Source organism: Trachemys scripta, chromosome 7 (assembly GCF_013100865.1).
Source record: "Trachemys scripta elegans isolate TJP31775 chromosome 7, CAS_Tse_1.0, whole genome shotgun sequence".
NCBI lineage: Eukaryota > Metazoa > Chordata > Testudines > Emydidae > Trachemys > Trachemys scripta.
Genome location: NC_048304.1, coordinates 1,750,803 through 1,770,741, shown reverse-complemented (window position 1 = coordinate 1,770,741; position 19,939 = coordinate 1,750,803). Strand labels below are relative to the sequence as shown.

The 19,939-nt window shown below is 41.0% G+C and overlaps 1 protein-coding gene across 1 annotated transcript in view; it reads right to left on the bottom strand.

Annotated features, from left to right (window-relative positions):
- Positions 1-1,224: 1,224 nt before the first annotated feature.
- PRKAR2A (protein kinase cAMP-dependent type II regulatory subunit alpha) overlaps positions 1,225-19,939 on the bottom strand; it is a 114,383-nt gene continuing 95,668 nt past the window's right edge. Inside the window, exons 7-11 of the mRNA XM_034775360.1 lie at positions 11,799-11,900; positions 9,321-9,395; positions 7,350-7,415; positions 6,018-6,156; positions 1,225-5,300 (exon numbers count right to left, since the gene is read on the bottom strand). Coding sequence (XP_034631251.1) covers positions 5,167-5,300; positions 6,018-6,156; positions 7,350-7,415; positions 9,321-9,395; positions 11,799-11,900 — 516 coding nt within the window. The 3' untranslated portion in view covers positions 1,225-5,166. The remainder of the gene's footprint in view (positions 5,301-6,017; positions 6,157-7,349; positions 7,416-9,320; positions 9,396-11,798; positions 11,901-19,939) is intronic.

Below are 19,939 nucleotides of genomic sequence, written 5' to 3'. Positions count from 1 at the left end.
GCCTGAAACAATGGCAGAGATCTGTCCCCATTCACCGCAGTGGGGTAATAGCTCAAATCTAACATCTTGTGGATATGCTGATCCCAGATGACAAGTGTCTGTGCACGTGATGCTTAGACATCAGTAAACTCTGTTGCTCTGCTTGGTGCCAAGGTAGACCCAGCTCCATGCCGCTTGTTTTCTTGGGCTGGGAAGTTTCTCCCCCCTCTCGGTTCCAATGGAGAGGGATTCGAATGCCCAGAAGGTGTGGGGTTCTTCCAAATGCCTAGTGCTCCTGGCAAGCTTCGGATCCAATCTTTAGCTCACGTCTTGATTGGGGAGACAGAGTCCCTAGTGGATGCACTTCATATCTTTTAGTGACACGGATCTGAACAATTCCCAGCTTCTCAATGCTGACATGGGAAGCAAAGCCCAGAGACATGACACATTTATGTCATCCAGAGCCCCTAGTGAATTTGCTAAGACACTTTCCATTTTGAAAGTTGATCAGTGTCCCATGGATACACCAGAATTCTTCTCCCATATCTATACATTTAAAGCTGTATATACATTTTAAGAGGGTTAAAATAAAACCACCTCAGCAAAAGCAAATATGCCATCATGCTGGGTGTTCAGATAGTAAACTCTCCAGGTCACACAGCACATCTTTTGTACTGGATGTTTACATGTTTCCTTTAAAGGTTTTGTGTTAGTTTTGTTAAAGAAATAGACAGCCACAGCTCAGCACACACTATGCGTCAGCAACAAACGCAGGGCAGCTAACTTTAGAAGCTTATCTCACCTTAAAACTAGTTTTGTTCTCCTTCAGAATTTGTTTTAGGGCAATCTATGTTTTGCACAGTGCTCAACACACCAACAGTACTCAAATAATAAATTAGAATGCCAGTCGCACCATTTTACCATGTAGTGTGGCAACAATAGCAATAGGAACTGGTTTTATCCATAGCAATAATAGCCACATACAGGTGTAATCTAAATGCCTCAATAGGGTCCTCTCACCAAATGGTAAAATTCGGTGGTTGGGGAATTTTGTAACTGGTTTTATTGTGTCAGGGAGAGAATACCATCTTCAGCAGGCCACTGAGAGTACTAACTATAGTGCCTCCAGCAGTCCTCCAAGGAATTTAGCTTTCTCCTTTGTCAGTAGACATACCCAGCCACTTCATTACATAATGCTGTGGGGGGCTGTGTCAGCTGGAATAAGTTAACACACACACAGGATTGTACCAGGAAGGCTGGACACGACATGTCAGCATTTTATTAACCAAAAGTGAAGCTGAACCCCAGAATGTTTTAAAACCATAAGCTTATATGGCAGGTATTTTTTTCCCCCACTGTCAACATGATAGTGCAAGAATCAATCTCTCTGTAATCACTCATCCTTTGAGAATCAAATACTAGTTGTAAAATGAGTTAATAAAATATGGGTCTCCCAATGAATCAATCAATAAAAAACATTTAACTCAATGCAACAGACCAATTTGCAAAACTGACTTATGGAATTCTCCCAGGTGAAAGACCTTTAAAGCACTTGGAGCCTTGAGGTAGCATCTTTATGCAGAATTCTTTTTTTTTTCTGAGAGGAGGAAAATATTGGTAGCACATCTTTAGCTCCAGCCAGGCTAAATGGATTTCAGTAATTCTCTTATGAAGCTAGTGGTTTTCTTTTGCATCTTTAAATACTGATATAACACTATAGCCTGTAAAGAGAGAAATTACAAGGAAGGCCTCTTGAAATAAAGCATATGGTTGAAGTGACTGAAAACAGAAGTAACTGTAATAACAACAAAAGGTAGCTGGAGTGAAAAAACCCAAAACATTTGTATTTTGGCAAGACTGGTTTACAAATACATGTCAAGAACCAGAGTCCCAACATCAGCTAACTGAAAACGAAAGAGAATGGAAAGTGACATTCAAAGGGGTTTTTCTTTTTTCCTCTGTGCAAAACTGCACTTTGTTTTTGTTTTTTTTAAAAAGAGACAGCTTTTTTTTTTGTACATTGTGAAACCTGTGCTGTGACGTTAACCAGAAATACCATATGCCAGGACACTTGACCACTGAAAGCTCCTCTCACTGACTTCACAACAATCACAAGCAGAGAATCAGAAATAAGACAGATATTTCTCCAAATCTCAAGGTCACCATCCTCTTACCCACTTTGCTGCTGAGTTCTCTTATTAAACTAGAGCTCTCTCCACTACCAGTTGCTGAGAATCCACGGCAGATTTACTAAACACAGAGCCATGCCACCAGAGAAACTCACACATCCATTAGAGACATTAAAACAAAAGTGGCTGGAGAGTAAGACAGGGATGTGGTGATGCAGCTGAATCACCATTGGTCAATGTCTCTCAGTCAGTTCTCTCTCGCTACTTTCAAGCACTCTGACTTTGGCTAGCCAGCCAGAGTATGAATAAAGGACAATGGTGCTATTGAGTAACATTCAATAGGTCACCTCTCCCTATCTTCCTGTCCCCACTCCTCAGAAGACTACAAAGCAAATTGGTTAGAACAATCCAGACCAGCCAGGCAAATCCCAAATGATGGACTTTAAACTGATGGCCCCCTGAGGTTCATTCTCTCTGCTCAAAGTTCAATTGCACACTTGCATCATACCAGAGTGACCCATCGGACATTGGGTGTCACACGGCTCTGTGTGATAATGCCACCGTGCTGTGTTTGTAAATCTGTTCTCCCTCATCTGGGACCTCTAGCTTTCTGAGTCCATGGCCTCATGTTCCTTCCCTCTGCCTTCTAAATCCATTAAAATCCTTCCATTCAGAAGTTCCTTAAGGCCCTAACAAGGGTACCCAGTAGACTTTGCTTCCTTTTGGCCAGGCTTCAGTACCGTTTACAAGGTTTGCATATTCTGAGGCACCGAGACCTATAATGCAGAGAACTGAACATTGTAATGTAGCCAAACGTGCTGCACTCCAGTGGATACAAGGGAGGGGCATCTGAGGAAGTGTTCGTATGGGAAGGACCAAAGCTGGTTGAGGATATTTATTCAGAGAGATCCTCTTTGGTTCATGTGACAGCTTAAGCTGTATGGAAACTCGGATGGGTTTGGAGACCAGCTTGTGTCTGGATTGCCTGGACAATCCACAGCTGGCCTGGCTTGGGAGCCTGAGTCTACTTTTGAATCTAATCTCTCAGTTATCAGCGTGAGGACCTGCCAACTGTTTTTTTTTTTTTTAATTCTACAATTACAAAGAAAGCTTATGAGTGTTTTTAGTGTTAAACCTCAGAAGCATGAATGAAATTCCAGTTCCTGCTGCTTTTTTAGCCTTGCAGAACTGAACCTGTACAGTAAAGCAGGGAAAACGCACTGTGCTAAGAATGGAGGCAGTTACAAGAGCAACTAGATAAGAGTGTGGCACACCTTGTTCAGTGGTATTCATTACAAATCAGTCCATCATCTGAAAGCGTAATGCAATCTACTGTAACTAGACAACATCAGTACAGCCTCAACCTGATACGGATCCCACTTTACAGAACAGTGCAGGAGCTGGGAGGAGTGAGGAAAATATTATGGGCTAGAAGCCAACTCCATGTTGTAGTTCTTCACCTTCCACTTGTTAAAAAGAGCAGATTTCTAGTGTGCTAACAAGCAGGACTTCAGAGTTGTAGTATTCTCTCCCCTTGTTCAGGTGGTCATAAAAAACTAAATAGTGGGTTCAGTTCCACCCAGAGTCTGCAATTAAAATGTCACCATCCCAGGAACATGTGGGTAAGTGTCACATAAATTTAGAAGACTGAAAATGGAAAGGGGACCACTAGACTTATTACCTACAAATTCAATGCCTTTTCTTTAGATAAATATTTTATTTTATACCATAAAAAGGGTCCCCCTGAAGGTCCGAGTCTCATTTAGATAATACTCTGATAAAATCTCATCAGGATGTGCCTTAAGGTCAATAGATCTATAGAAATAGAAGTCTCCCTAATAAATGCTGCGGATTTGACAGATAAATATCTTTAACTGAATTGTTACCTAAATCAAAAGACCACTCCAAACACACCAACTGCCTAGTTAGCAAAGGCATTTGCTTCATGAAGTCAAATGTTGCTAATTTCTGAAAGATTTAACAAACAGACTTGGCATTTGGAAGTATCTAAGTGTCCAATCAAGTTAAAGAATATTACAAAATATTAGAATTGGGGGGAGCTGCTTAAGTACATAAATATTGTTCCTTTAAATTACAAAAAATTAACCTCCTTAAAAAGAGAGTTTAAAAACTGATCCAGACAACAGCAATGCCCTGTGAAATCTAGCAGTATAAAGGATCTCTCTAAAAGCAGGAGAGGGTCATGTGCTGCAACATCTCAGCAGTAAAATCTGCCCACTTTAAGAAATGGAGATGGGGATGATACAGCTATGGCACCTTCAGGCCACTGGAGCTGTTGGACCACTATCAAACTCTCTGCATATGTTTGGTAGCATAAAGAACTAAAACAATTCTCTTTACTGCTCAGAAAATGTTCAGAAGTCAATCATTCTTCATTTTCTGCATTTCAGTATTGAGCAGTTATTTCTTGTGCCCCCAGGTTTGTTTATAGTTTTATTACAGAACTGCAGTACCTGAAGCTTTCAGCAGATGGCAGGAACACCTCAATACCAACTTATTCAATGGCTCTGATAATTTCAAGTCCCCTTGATATATTCGACGTCAAACCCAAATGCTACAATTAAATTTTTGATATTATGTAAAGGAAGTGTCAAAGGAAGATATTAAGAGACTGTGAAGAGAAGGCTGCTCCCTGGGGGGAAGATAAGCAGCCTGCCATTACAGATCTGCTCTGAAGATTTACCACAACAATAAAATGAGAAAGAAAAAGAAGGTTCTGTATCTTTTACACTTTGGGTTTCGCATCAGGCACTTAAATGGTTGGAGAGACATGCCATTCTGAGCCAAACAAGTAAGAGAAGGGTTAGAATCATCTTTAAACTAAGCCTAATAATGAAATTTCAGCAGCAAAGTGGAGGCATGGAGTGAGCCTCTCCCCATCCATCTGTGCTGAGACTTATTTATTTATTTCTAAAATGCCCAAGAAGACAGCAGCAGTAACTGTTCTGTAGTGTCCATTTTTCCTTGTGTTGTGTTGTGTTGCTGATAGGAGGCTTTTCTGTGTCTTGAACTGAGAAGGCACTAAGATACCCTGTGCCTAATTCCCTGGATCCAACAGGTCCATGCTTGAACCAAACATTGCCACCAGCTGCTCCTCATAATGTGTTATATTCCTCTTCATAATGTCCATGCAGGGGCCAAGTAGCCTCTCGAATGCTTGCACATCCATGACTACACAGAAACAAATAGAAGAGTGAAAACAAATAAAGAGCCGTCCTCCAAAATAAGGCAATAACCTAATCCCAATTACTTTCTAAAACTCACGTAACTTGAGTCCAGCCAATATGGTTTTAATGTTTCAGTGGAAGCCACACCCACTGAAGTCAAACTTCTAGTTTTACAAAGCTATCATGCTGATCCAGGAGACTAAAAAATAAATGTCTGATCCTGGGATAAATCTGGAGGTCAAATGCAAAAATACACAGCTGCAATACAAGCAATACTGAAAAATCTCAAAGTCATGTGTAACAAACAGCTTTAAAGGGAAGGAAATCAAGCTGAATGGAGGTTGTGCTTTTATGCTACCATGCTGCAGATACACACTCGACTCTATTTATGACTTCGCTTTTCTGGAATGGTGGAGGCCAGGCACATAAAGGAAGTAACACACAATCTCCACTGGCACTTCTGCCATCCCCAGTCAAAACAGAGATGGTACAAAGAAAGGCAAGATGAAGGCAACAATGGTTCCCAGACTGAAGTGCTGAAGGTCTCTTACAGGCCAAAACTCCCGGCCTTACTTGAAGAACAAGCAATCCAGATTGGATGCCTGTTAGGATCTACATGGCTGTACAACTTAATGGAATAGCATAGACAACATGAAGCGATTGGGCATTGCTTGAAGGCACCTACTGCAGAGAGAGACCTAGCAGCACAAAGTACCCTTACCTAAACACTTGACATCCCCAACAGCATAGGCAGAGGCTGCTCTGGGTTTGTTGGTAACAAGTGCAAGCTCTCCAAAATACTGTCCTTTGTGACACCGGGCAATCTCCACTTCCTGGTTAGCATCCTTACTTGTCATAGTCTGTGCCAGAAACAGAACAATATGTGGAGTGAATATTTTAATTGCTAAACAGTGCTATGCATACAGCTCTCCCTGAACAGAAGATCACAGCTGGCAGAGAAATGCTTCAGTAATGGCTCAGTATCCTGTGCACAGGGTCTCCAGAATATTCCCTAACAAAGATTTTAAGTATAACATACACAAGGCTCTGCCTCATAAAGATTGCCTCAAACTGGGAGAACTATTCGTTTGAAAGCAAGTCTCCTGTTAAAAGAAGTCACAGGAAGGGCAAAGGGTTAAAAGATGCTGTACTTTGAGTATCTGTTGACTGTCACCTACTACAGTCCCCCCAGGGAAGACTGTATCCATGTTTGAAGTTTGGAAGGGAACATCATGGCAATTTGCACATGTGCGGATGGAAGCAAAGCATGTTTCTCAAACAGACATGCGTCATCTTCAGAATCGTTTTTTGAAATAGCTTGAAGCCACTTTAGGGAGATGTACAGCCTGCCTTGCCCAACTGGAAACAATAATTATCAAATCTTAACATAGTCTGTTGTACAGCACAGCACTTTTATTAAGAACGTAGATCAGGCCGAGAATCCATCTAGCCCACTGTCCTGTCTAACCCTATCCAGTACCACATGCTTTAGAGGAAGGTATAAGAAACCTCCATGAATCAGTTTTAAACTAATGTGTTTTCAATTTCAGTCAATGTCTCCTTGATCTCCTATTATAAGAGGTTATTTTTCTTTTTAGCCTCCCCTGCTCCCCTAGATGTATATTGAGCAGGGCTGTCTACAATGATGCCCAGGACTTCTTTTAAATTTAGAACACAGCAATAGCATGAAATGGTTCAAATTTTTTCCTTTCAGTGTTAACTACGCATGTTTTAACACTGACTGTAACCTGCTATCGTGCTGCCCATTCACTTTGTTAGGTCCCTCTGCAACTTTTCACTCTTCTGTAGTCTTTATTCACCTACATTAGTGTGTCATCTGCTGGTTTTGCCAACTTACTGTTCACTCCTTTTCCCAGCACATTGATAAATATATTAACCACCACTGACTATTATGGAACCATGCTACACCTCCTCTCCATTAACCTTTGGCTATAGTGAAAATTGACCATTTATCGCTTTTTGTTTCCTGTCACTTAGTTTCTAAACCACAATAGCTCTTGACTTCTCACCCCATAACTGTATTTGAACTCACCTTGCTTTTAATCAAGATTTTTACTTCACCAGACTCTACAATGTAAAAGCTGTCTGCTTTATCACCCTATAAAGAGAAAAGGTAAGAATAAATTAGCCATCCTATTTTAAGATGCAGAAATTATCTTCCAATGTTCACACTATACAGGGCTTAGTGTTAAATTGTGCACAAGTTGAAAATTTGCTGCAGTGAGTAATACAGGAAGTGGCCTAAATTGGGCTAAAGCAGTAGCTGAAAATGGGGACGAGGAGTCTGAGGAGAGTTCACCTGCTGACATCCAAAAGGCTAACAATGCCAATATCAACAAGGAAGGCTGGTGAAATACAAGGGAAAAAATTGACAGGAAGTTGACTGGGTACAGAAACAAAGCAACAAAGTGATAACTAGAGGAGTCAAAAGAAATAAGAAATGGTTCTAGAAGTACGTTCAGTAAAAGAGAAAGGTTACAGAGATTCTGTGTATTCCTTACATCAAACAGGAGAGCAAGTATGAGAAAATATCCAAAGAGTCAACACTGCAATGAGCTGCTTCTGCTCAACTTGTAGTCAAACCCTTGTGCAGGAAGCAGGCCAACAGCAAAAGGGCAAACAAAGACGGGGAAATATCTGGCAAAACTACTGCAGATCCTGATGAAACGCATCATATAGTTTTTAACAAAACTAACCAAGGAAGGCCTGGTACCTCTGAAAACAAGTTTCAGTGAGTCATTGGAGAGACACTAGCAGTCTGGAAAATACCATACATGGTAGCAACTATTCCTTTAAGACCAATAGGAGGAAAAAAACAAAAAATTACCAGCTAATTAACCCGACACATTCTGGGCAAAACAGCTGAGACTAATAAGAGTCTAATACATCAATTTCTGTGGGAAAGGTGTCTAAAAACTCAAAAGATATTGTATTGCTAAAACTAAGCTATGCCAACAAATCAAATGGCCTTCTATAGGATTAATGGTATATCTGACAATGAGTGGATGAAGTATATTGGGATGGCAATAAGGCATTCAATATAGAGCCAAAAATATAATATTAAAGAAACAAAGTTACTCATTCAAGGGAAAAAAAAGATACAAATTGGTGGACAGCTACCTGAAGAGCAACCAAGTCCAAGAAAGATATTATAGGGTGGCTTCAGGTAATCAACTAAATATGACCTTGAAGTGCAAAATGGCTGGGGAAAAATGGGTGTGTAGCAACAAATGCACCAGAACGACCACCCTTGGAAATACTGTGTGTTCCCCTTAGGACTAACAGGGTGACCCCCCATTACCTGTCTAGCTTTACTGTGATCCCATATATACGCAAGTACAGAGACAAGTCTTTTGTAGACAGGGCAGAAGCTTCGCCTACCAAGAACAGTGACCAGCACTTCCCATAATAAGACTGAATTTTCAGTTGCTTATAACTTTGCAAAAGTAACCATTTGGGCTGAAATTTTCTATGCCAGGCCTCTACTGCAGGAGGGTTTTTTGGGAAAATTCCAGCCAAAATGGTTTAGCTGTATCCAAGAATTAGCCTAGGGAAAAATATGTTTTGCCCATGTTAAAAAATTCAGGCAATCTTTTCTTTGAGAAGCTCTAGCACTTCAGTGCTTTGGAGCAGGAAGTTGTAATTTGTTAGGGGACTGCCCCCTGTGTGTCAAGGATGTGCCTTTTGCCTTCCCCATGAATATCTGCACACTTTTTTTCTTAATAACCCAAATAAGAGTAATTCATTTTATTGTACTTCCTGTATAACTTCTGAAAAAAGGCTTTTAAAAATATTCACAAGCAAGAAGTAAATAAGAAGGAAAATGGATAATGGAACAAAAACCTAGAGGGACTAGATACCAACCCATCCCTGAAAATAAAAAAACCCCTTAAATGAGATGTTAGTAGGAATAATGGCGTGAACAAGGTCAAACTGTACAACCAAACCGATATCTATGATTCTATGTAATATAAAAAAAGGGGGGAATTCAAAGTCCAAATACCTGAGTAATGATTCGCTCCCCATCTCGATACACCTTCTCCCCTATTACATCAACTATCTTCATTCGCTCTGAAACCTGGAACAGAGTGAAAATTTCCATTCAGCCTACAACTGCCCCGGAGGTTTATAACTCTCTCCATTTGCTATAAAATAACAGGCAAGTATAGTTAAATAAATTTAAGACGTGCCTTTGGGAACTGAAAAACATGCATGCCACAGTGAAAGTTTTTGCTACATTCCATCACAGCTTTCAAGAACAGAATACAATATAGGTAAAGTAAATTCCAACGTCCAATCTAAGCTTCTTTCAATCCTTGTTTTAATTTCCTATTCTTAAAGAGATTTTTAAGTTTGCATAAAATTGGTTCAGAAATCTAACTATTGAAAAAATTTTACTAACTAATTTCCCTATGTTTCCATTAAAATGAGTTTTCTCACACACACACACACACACTGGGAGCCGCGATCGGCCGGACCTGCGGACGCGGCAGGTAAACAAACCAGCCCGGCCCGCCAGGGGCTTTCCCTACACAAGCGGTGTCCCAAGTTTGGGAAACACTGCTATAGGGAAACATCTCCTCTGGTTAATATCTAGCCAGCACATGTAGTTGCAGTTCAAAGTGTTGCCATATGATGGATCTGAGTTGGTAATTAACTCCCAGGACATCAGCTATGTCACCTTCTAGCTAAGTGATCAGAAGAAATCCCATGGTTCTAGAGTCTCTTTGACATCTCAGTCTCTGAACCTTGAAATGTCTTCATGATGGTGCAGGTCTTGTCTATTAACTGAGGTTTTGCCTCAGGAAGATTCTAGTGGGATCTATGAAGAAGTGTTCTTGGGATGAAAATCTAAGCAATATGTAATTTTAATTGCTGTAAGGGTGCCCAGAAACTAGGTGATGGCCCTTTTTTACAAATGTAAATACTACATCCCAGACACAACCCTCCCATTTAGGATAGATCAACTTGACATTGGATATTTTCTAGGGGAAAAAACAGTGAGAGGATTAACCAGTGCAGAAAGAAGTTTATGACCTGTGAAGATACAATTTGCAGTTTTTACAGTCAAACTAACTATGGATCCGATCATTCTGGTGGGGTAGAAGCAGAAGGTATGATAGAGAGTTGATGGCACTCCTGAGCAATTAGGACCTGAAACCATGTGAAGCTTTTCCCATTCTTGTGTACTACATCAAGCAGACTGCTTGCTATGCTCTTTGAGATCAGCATGCCACACAATTTACACTGAGCATCTGGGAGTTATTGCTTTTTCTGGTGTCATAGATAGAGAACCAAATTCAGCAGTGGAGTAAATGGAGATTGACTCTATTGACTTTAGCGGCGTTTACTCATTTATTCCAGAGCTGAATTTGACCCTATGTACTTATGACTAAGTTGCAAGGGGAAAAAGTCAAATGTGTTAACTTGGCTGCAGTTTAAAGGCCTGTTGTTTTAATGATGGTAAATTAGAAATTAAACATTAGAAAACAGTTGTATGAAATACGTATGCCTGAGTCTACATGTACAGGGAAGAGACAATAGTTTAAAGAGATTAATCTTACATTAAAGCTCACATTTCTTCTTGTCCACTTAGCCTCTCAAGAGAGAATTGATGGGTCAAGAGTGGCGGCAAAAACAGTTCAGAAAATTATAATTTTACACCGAGGATGATACATCAGTAATGGATTTAAATCTTACTCAACTAATCTTGAGCATGCGTACCTCAAATATAATGAAATGAGTTATTTTACATACAATATAAACACAGTTCACCATGCAATAAGCCACCAAAAATGCTAATGAGATTTTTTCTATTTCCCTAAATATTTATGCGACACTTTAGTGCTCAGGAAGGTCACAGTGATGGAGCTGGTTTAACCCAGGTAACAGAGGGAGCAGGGGCTGTGAACGTTTCCTCCCATAGCTTTGCCAATACACCTCTGTCCTGATCTGTACCACCATGTTTTTTCCACCTCTTGAGCAAAGACTGCCAGTCACATCTAACCATAATACTTTGCTTTTCTCTAGCACCTTCCATCTAAGGATCTGAAAGTGCTTTACAAACATTAAGCCTTAGAGAGCACCCCTGATGGGGAAACTGAGGCAAAGAGACGTTAAGTCACTTTGTAAAGTAACAACACATTAGTACCATAATCTGGAAGAGAACCTGACCCCTTAACTCCCATTCCTTGCTTTAAACAATGTTGTTTCCCGAATGCATGGTGATTTTGAAGAAGGGTACATATGGTATTTAAGATTAAATCAGCAACCTTTCATTCCTCTTGTGACTGAAGGAAGGATTTGAACAAAATTTTTGCATAACTGCTGTAAAAGAAATTAGGTTGTTCTCCTAAGGTGTTGTTACTATAACTTCTATTTCAAATTGTGCTCTAGCAAGGATCCAGCAAGAATCCTATCTACTTGAAAAGCATCAATAACAGCAGACTCTCTAAAGCGAATTCTAATAAAACAGCTTTACCTCCAGTGATTTAAGAAGGGGCACAGACTCAATAAATAATTCAAACGTCTTCCTCTTCTTCGCATTGTTTTTCAATATAATTCTTCTGAATGTCACTCGATCCTGTAAGAGAAAGGATAGAAAAGTAGATTATTTCCTTTGGACAAAATGACAAGTGCTTAAGAGATATGCAGACTGATGCTCTCTCTCCACAAAGCAGGAATGCTGCTGTGACGGTACCTCCCATAAGGCTCTATGGAAATATGCTTAGAATGTGTTTTATGCTACATATGCCATGTCATATATCTCCATAAAGGTCATGATCTACTGAATGTATTAATCCTATTTGCATGCATGTGTCATTTTTGTATTTGACGTTATGAATGTTGGCTGTGTACTGGCCTGATTTCTAAATAACCTTAGTAGAGCATTCGGTCAGTTCCTGGAGAAAGGAATGTTGAAATTAAGTACCTGATCAAGAAACACTTAAAGGACAATGGATCTTGGAATGCTCCAATCCACATAAGACGTCTACTTGAGGACGGTTCAAGGTAGCATGTAAACAATGGATGCTACCTGTAAAAACTGTGAGTCATGCATGGACATGTGACTTGCCCAGGTAACTCCTAAACTCCATCTTGGAGCTGGACTTTGCATAGGAGTGAGGAGGGGGGTCTCCACCCACAAGAGAAAGTCTATTTTAAACCCCTAGGAGACCCCTCCATTTTGTCTTCAGCTGGCTAAAGAAAGAGCATCTCCACCCCCCAGGATACTTGGAAGAAACTGGAACAAAGGACAGTGACTGCAAGAGGTGTGAGTTATTGCTGGACCCAGGCTAAAAGGAGATTAGTCTGTAAAAGGGAGCATTCTGGAACTGGTGAGGATCTTCTCTGTATTTAGTTTGATTAGACATAGATTTGCGCATTTTATTTTATTTTGCTTGGTGACTTTCTTTGTTCTGTCTGTTACTACTTGGAACCACTTAAATCCTACTGTCTGTATTTAATAAAATCACTTTTTCCTTATTAATTAACTCAGAGTATGTATTAATACCTGGGGGAGCAAACAGCCGTGCACATCTGTCAGTGTTCTAGAGGGCGAACAATTTATGAGTTTACCCTGAATAAGCTTTATACAGGGTAAAACGGATTTATTTGGGTTTTGACCCCACTGGGAGTTGGGCATCTGAGTGTTGAAGACAGGAACACTTCTGTGAGCTGCTTTCAGGTAAATCTGCAGCTTTGGGGCAAGTAATTCAGACCCTGGGGTCTTTGTTGGAGCAGACAGGTGTGTCTGGCTCAGCAAGACAAGGTGCTGGGGTCCTGAGCTGGCAGGGAAAGCAGGGGTAGAAGTAGTCTGGGCACTTGAGGTGGCAGCTCCCAGGGGTTTCTGTGATCCAACCCGTCACAGCTGCAAATGCTAGTTTATAAACTGTTTAAAAAGTCTATTAAAATTGTGCTGTATTAATCAAATAATGGGCATTGCTGATGGCTGCTGTAAAAAGGACCTACTGTAATAGAAATCAGAAGTTAGGAATTGTTGAAAACTGATAAGGGAAGCAAAGGGACACAAGGAGAAATCTATAGCCAACAGAGTTAAGGACAAGAAGGAGGAGACTTTTTTAAATATATTAGGAATAAATCCTGACTCTGATATTGGTCCATTGCTAGATGGAAATGGTAGAATTGTCAATAATGCAGAAAAGCATAAGTGTTCAATAAATATTTCTGTTCTGTATTTGGGGGGAAAATGCAGAGGATATAGTCTCATATGGTGACACTCTCCACTCCAGTAGTATCTCTGGAGGATGTTAAACAGAAGCTACCAGAATTAGACTTTTTAAATCAGCACATCCAGATAACTTGCATCCAGGTGTTTTAAAAGAGCTGGCTGGACAGTTAATGCTGATTTTCTGTAAGTCCTGGAGCACTGGGGAAGTTTCAGATGACTGGAAGAAAGCTAATGGTGTAACAATTTTTAAAAAGGGTAAATGGGATGACTTGGGTAATTATAGGCCTGTCAGCCTGACATCAATCCCAGGAAAGATAGTGGAGAGGCTGATATGAGACTCAGTTAATAAAGTATTAAAGGAGGGTAGTAATTAATGCAAAACAACATGGTTTATGGAAAATAGATCCTGTCAAACTAACCTGATTTTTTGACGAGATTACAAGTTTGGCAGATAAAGGTAATAATGCCGATGTAACATACTTAGACTTCTGTACAGTATTTGACTTGATACTGTGCAACATTTTGATTAAAAAACCAGAACGATATTAAAATTAACATGACACACGTTAAATGGATTAAAAACTGGATAACTGATAGGTCTCAAAATGTAACTGTAAACAGGAAATTGTCATTAAGCATGTGTTTCCAGTGGGGTCCGGAAGGGACCAGTTCTTGGCCCTATACTATTTAACATTTTTATCAATGACCTGGAATATAAAATCATAACTGGTTAATTTTGCAGATGACACAAAAATTGGGGGAGAGGTAAATAACGATGAGGACAAATCACCAATTCAGCACAATCTGGGTTACTTGGTAAACTGGGCACAAGCAAACAATGTGTGTTTTAATATGGCTAAACATATACATCTAGGAACAAAGAATGTAGGTCACGCTTACAGAAGGGGGACTCTATTCTGTGAGGCAGTGACTCTGAAAAAGGTTGGGGGGGTCATGGTTGATTCTCATGGTGGAACATGAGCTCCCAAAGGGACACTGTGGCCAAAACAGCATAAGCAGTCCTGGGATGCATAAAGAAGGGAATGTCAAATAGGAGTTGAGAGGTTATTTTACCTCTCCTTTTTGGCATTAGTGTGACTGGTAATGGAATATCGTGTCCAGTTCTGGTGCCCACAATTCAAGAAGAAAGTTGATAAATTGGACAGGGTTCAGAGAAGAGCCACAAGAATGATTAAAGGATTAGAATACATACCTTATAGAGGTAGACTAAGAACTTGATCTATTTAATTTAACAAAGAGAAGGTTAAGGGGTGACTTGATCAATGTAGCCACTAGGTAGTAGCATTGACCAAATGAGATTAAGCTTGCCCAATATCTGCAGAGGTTGTTCACCTCATATTTTTGTATTAGAAATATTTAGCTTTCTTGAGAACTTCTTCTCAGCAGGCTAAGGGAAGAATAGTACAAAACATGTAGGGACAAAATCAGAAAAGCTAAGGCACAAAATGAGTTCCACCTAGCAAGGGCCATAAAAGACAATAAAAGAGATGTTTTTAAAATATATTAGGAAAATATGAAGGAATGATTATATCTTCTACTTGGTAGGGAAGCAAAGCTAATAAATGATCACATCAAGAAAGATCAGGTGTTTAATACCTATTTTGCTTCACTCTTCACTTTAAAGGTTAATGGTGACCAGGTACTCAACACATTATATTAACAAGGGGAAAGGAACACAAACCAAGATAGGGACAGAACAGGTTAAAGACTATTTACATAAGTTAGATGTATATTTAAGATGGCAGGGCCTGATTAAATTCATCCTAGAGTATCTAAGGAACTACTGAAGCCATCTTGGAACCGTTAGGGAGTAGCTTTGAGAACTCATGGAGGGTGGGTGAGGTCCCAGAGGACTAGAGAAAGGAAAACACAGCACCTGTCTTTAAGAAGGGGGACAAAGAGAACCCAAGGAGTATAGACCAGTCAGCCTAACTTTGATACCTGGAAAGATACTGGAACAAATAATTAAGCAGTCAATGTGTAAGCACCTAAAGCATAAAAGGGTTATAAGAAATAGCCAACATAAATTTGTCAAGAACAAATCATGCCAAACCAACCTAATTTCCTTCTTGGACAGGGTTACTGGCCTAGCGGGGGACACAGCAGCAATGATATACCTTGATTTTACTAAGTGTTTTGACACAGTCCTGCATGATATTCTCATAAGCAAACTAGGGAAATTTGGTCTAGATGAAATTACTATAAGGTGGGTGCATAACTGGTTGAAAACTCATACTCCTATAAGAGTAGTTATCAATGGCTTACTGTCAAAGTGAGAAGGCATACCTTGTGGAGCCCCACCGGGGTCTGATACGATTTTCATTAATGACTTGGATAATGGAGTGGACAGTATGCTTATAACATTTGAAGATGACATCAAACTGGGAGGGTATGTAAGCACTTTGGAGAACAGGGTTAGAATTCAAAAAAATCTTGAAAATTAGAGAATTGGCCTGAAATCAACAAGATGAAATTCAGTAAAGACAAGTGCAAAGCACTACACTTCGGAAGAAAGAACTTCAAAATGGGGAATAATTGACTATGTGATAGTACTGCTGAACAGGATCTGGGGGTTCTAGTGGATCACAAACTGAATGAGTCAACAGTGTGATGCAGTTGTGAAAAAGGCTGATCTCATTCTGGGGTATATTAACAGGAATGTCATATATAATTATAGGAGAGAGTTATCCCACTCTACTCGGCACTGGTGAGGCCTCAGCTGGAGGAGTAAATACTGTGTCCAGTTGTAGGGGCCATGCTGTAGGAAAGATGTGGATAAATTTGAGAGAGCGCAGAAAAGAGCAACAAAAATAATAAAAGGTTTAGAAAACCTGACCTATGGGGAATAGTTAAAAAACTGGATGTGTTTAGTCTGGAGAAAAGATGATGGAGGGGGAACCTGATAATCTTCAAATATGTTAAGAGCTGTTATAAAAAGGACAGTGTTCTTTTGGTCCTTCATGTCCACTGAAGGACAGACAAGAAATAATGGGGTTTGTGACCCTACACCCCATATTAGTCAGAGGGATATGCTTATGGTATGAATATGGCACAACTAAGATATGTTTTATGCAAAATGGGTCATGTGAGGTAGCTTTGGCAAAGGTTATGATTTACTGAATGTGATTATCCAATTTGTATGCATGTATCATTTCTGCATCTGAAGTTAAAAATATTGACTATGTAATAATTACAACTGTGTTTTCACCTGGGGAACGCCCACCAGACAGTATGCAAACAGCCTGGATGGGCCATTAGGAAGGACAATAGGACTTTGAAGATGCTAAAGATGGGTTTGTTTAGTTTGGAAAAGAGAAGACTGAGAGGGGACATGATAGCAGTTTTCAGGTATCTAAAAGGGTGTCATGAGGAGGAGGGAGAGAACTTGTTCACCTTAGCCTCTAAGGATAGAACCAGGAACAATGGGTTTAAACTGCAGCAAGGGAGGTCTAGGTTGGACATTAGGAAAAAGTTCCTAACTGTCAGGGTGGTTAAACACTGGAACAAATTGCCTAGGGAGGTTGTGGAATCTCCGTCTCTGGAGATATTTAAGAGTAGGTTAGATAAATGTCTATCAGGGATGGTCTAGACAGTATTTGGTCCTGCCATGCGGGCAGGGGACTGGACTCGATGACCTCTCGAGGTCCCTTCCAGTCCTATAATCTATGAATCTATGAATCTAATCTCCCTCCTTCCTGAGAAGTTTCCTGGGATTCTGCTTTAACACTGCAGGGTCAGGTGATCATATCACCTGGTACTGGACATCATTTTGGACTTCTGGTATTTTTCTACTGGAAGGGGGTGGGGGTCAAACTAGGAAACAAAGGATTCCCGCCATATGTAAATCCTATTTAAGGCTGGGGAGGGAGTTCATCTTGGCTCTTCTCCACTGCCTCCCCGCCCAAGAAGGAAGACTGCTGAAAACACTTGAAGAAACAAAGGAACTAAGCTGGGAGCAAGGCCTGAGCCCAGGTGAGTGAAACAAATACCTGGAGATTCAAGCTGCAAGCAGTGCAGTTTACCTTCAAGAAACTCTGCAACCTGCATAAAACAACCCTTAGGGTAAGAATTTGCTAATATTAACCAGTTAATTTAGTATAATAAGCTTAGTTTGCATGTTTTGTTTTAGTTGTTCAGTGATCTGCTTTGTTCTGTTTGCTATCCGTTATAATCACTTAAAATCTACCTTTTGTTAATAAACTTATTTTTTGTTTATTCTAAAACCCAGTTTGTGCAATTCATAATGGGGGGGGGGGGGAGAGAGGGGAGCTGTGCACATCTTCCTCCACATTGAGGGAGGGAGCGAATTTCATGAGCTTACACTGTATAGATCTCTATACAGCACAAGACAATATAATTTTGGGTTTACACTCCAGAAGGTGTCTGCACCTCTGTGCTGGGCAGTTCCCCAAGCTGAGTCTTCCCACACAGAGCTGATTGCAGACTCTGTGCGATTCTACGGGTGTGTGTGTCTGTGTCTCTCAATGGGACCCCAATACATCAGGTGGCATCCCGGAAGGGGGTCCAACCCATCACAGGGTTCATTTACAGCAAGGGAGATTTAGGTTAGATATTGGGAAAATCCTTCTACCTATAAGGGTAGTTAAACCCAGAATATGTTGTGGAATCCCGTCATTGGAGATTTTTTGAACAGGTTGGACAAACACCTGTCATGGATGGTCTAGGTTTACTTGGTCCTGCCTCTGTGCAGGGGGCTGCGCTTAATGACTTCTCAAGGTAATGAGGGCCTGAGGGACTAGCTGAGCATTTTCGGGATGCTGGCAGAGCAAGAGGCAGATCTTAGAGAGGTTATGATGGGAACATTAGTAAGATCTGGGCACGCTTAGAGCAGGGGTTCTCAATCTTTTTCTTTCTGAGCCCCCTTAACCCCCCCCCCCGCCCCCGCAACATGCTATAAAGACGCCACAGCCCACCTGTGCCACAAGAACTGGCTTTCTGCATATAAAAGCCGGGGCCGGCGTTAGGGGGTAGCAAGCAGGGCCATTGCCTGGGGCCCCCATGAAGCTACATTGCTCAGCCTGCAGCTTCAGCCCCAGGTGGGGTTCAGGGCCCTGGGCTTCAGCCCCATGTGGTGGGGCCTCGGCTTTCTACCCTGGACCCCAGCGAGTCTAATGCTGCCCTGCTTGGTGGCCCCCCTGAAACCTGCTCTCGACCCCCCAGGGGCCCCAGACTCCTGGTTGCGAACCACTGGCTTTGAGTATTGGTGTAGACAGATGGCTGAGTCATGGATGACACTCAATCTGTGGCTCTGAGTGACAGAAAGGATGGTGATGTTAGCAGTGATGGAAGACAAGTTCAGTCTTGACCAAAGGAAAGAGCGAATGGGAGCATTGGAGGAGAAGAGTGAGTGAGAAACACCTAATGAAAAGCAAGAGGAAAACAGGGTTTTGGGGGACAACGGGAAAATGAAGTCACAGCAAATCTTGCTGATCTTTTCTTTGTAATAGCTGGTTACATCCTGTGTGGAGAGGCAGAAGACACAGGAGCAAAGGATGATTTCAGGAAGGCATCAGAGGTTGGGAATGAGTGTGGGAATGTGGGTTTGAGAGTCAGTGAGGGTGGAGAAGGGCTTCTGTTTGACCAGGAAGAAGGCAGAATTGAAAGAGGGGCATGTGCATGTGAACGAGTCTCTCTCCAGAAGCATTCAGTGGCACAGGAGCAAGATAAATCAGATGTTGGGAGTGAGTACTCTTCACTGCTTTGCAAGAGACCTAGATTTGATTACTGATCTTAATCTCCGACTCTTGCTGAGATGGGCTTGCAGTGCTGTGGCATTAGCTAAAGCCTCCTAAGTGGAAGAGTGCGAGTCATTCCTGTGGTTTAGTAAGTAGCTGAGAGCAGAGAGCAGGCAAAGGGATCATGGGAAAATAACCATATTATGGCTAGATAAATCAACTTCATTTCAGCTTAAAGGTAACTGGAATAAAAAGTCATTTTATTCACTTTTTCTAAGGAGCTCCATGTGCAGATGGTTCATTTTACATTATTTAGCCCGTTTTGTTACGGAAATTAGCTAGATCCCAACACTACTCCCAGGTTAGCTTATCAGAATCTTTCCTTTCCTTTATGAACTGCAAACAGAAAGAGAAGTCAATCTTCTCAGTGTGCACTGAGATTGCACAAACATGCTGGTGCGTAATAGCTTATCAATCATATAATCAAGGTCATAATGCACAGTCAGCCTTTACTGATAGTTGCTGAGGAGCCCTGTGTACTATACTACAACCTTCAAAAGGCTTCTGTGGTATTACAGTCGTTTTATGACGTGAACCCTAGCAGATGAGTAACACAGAGCACTATGACAGGTTTCAGAGTAGCAGCATTTTACAGAGCACTATGAAGGCAGACCTTACACAAATACTGTAGAGGAAAGGACCATATAGGACAGG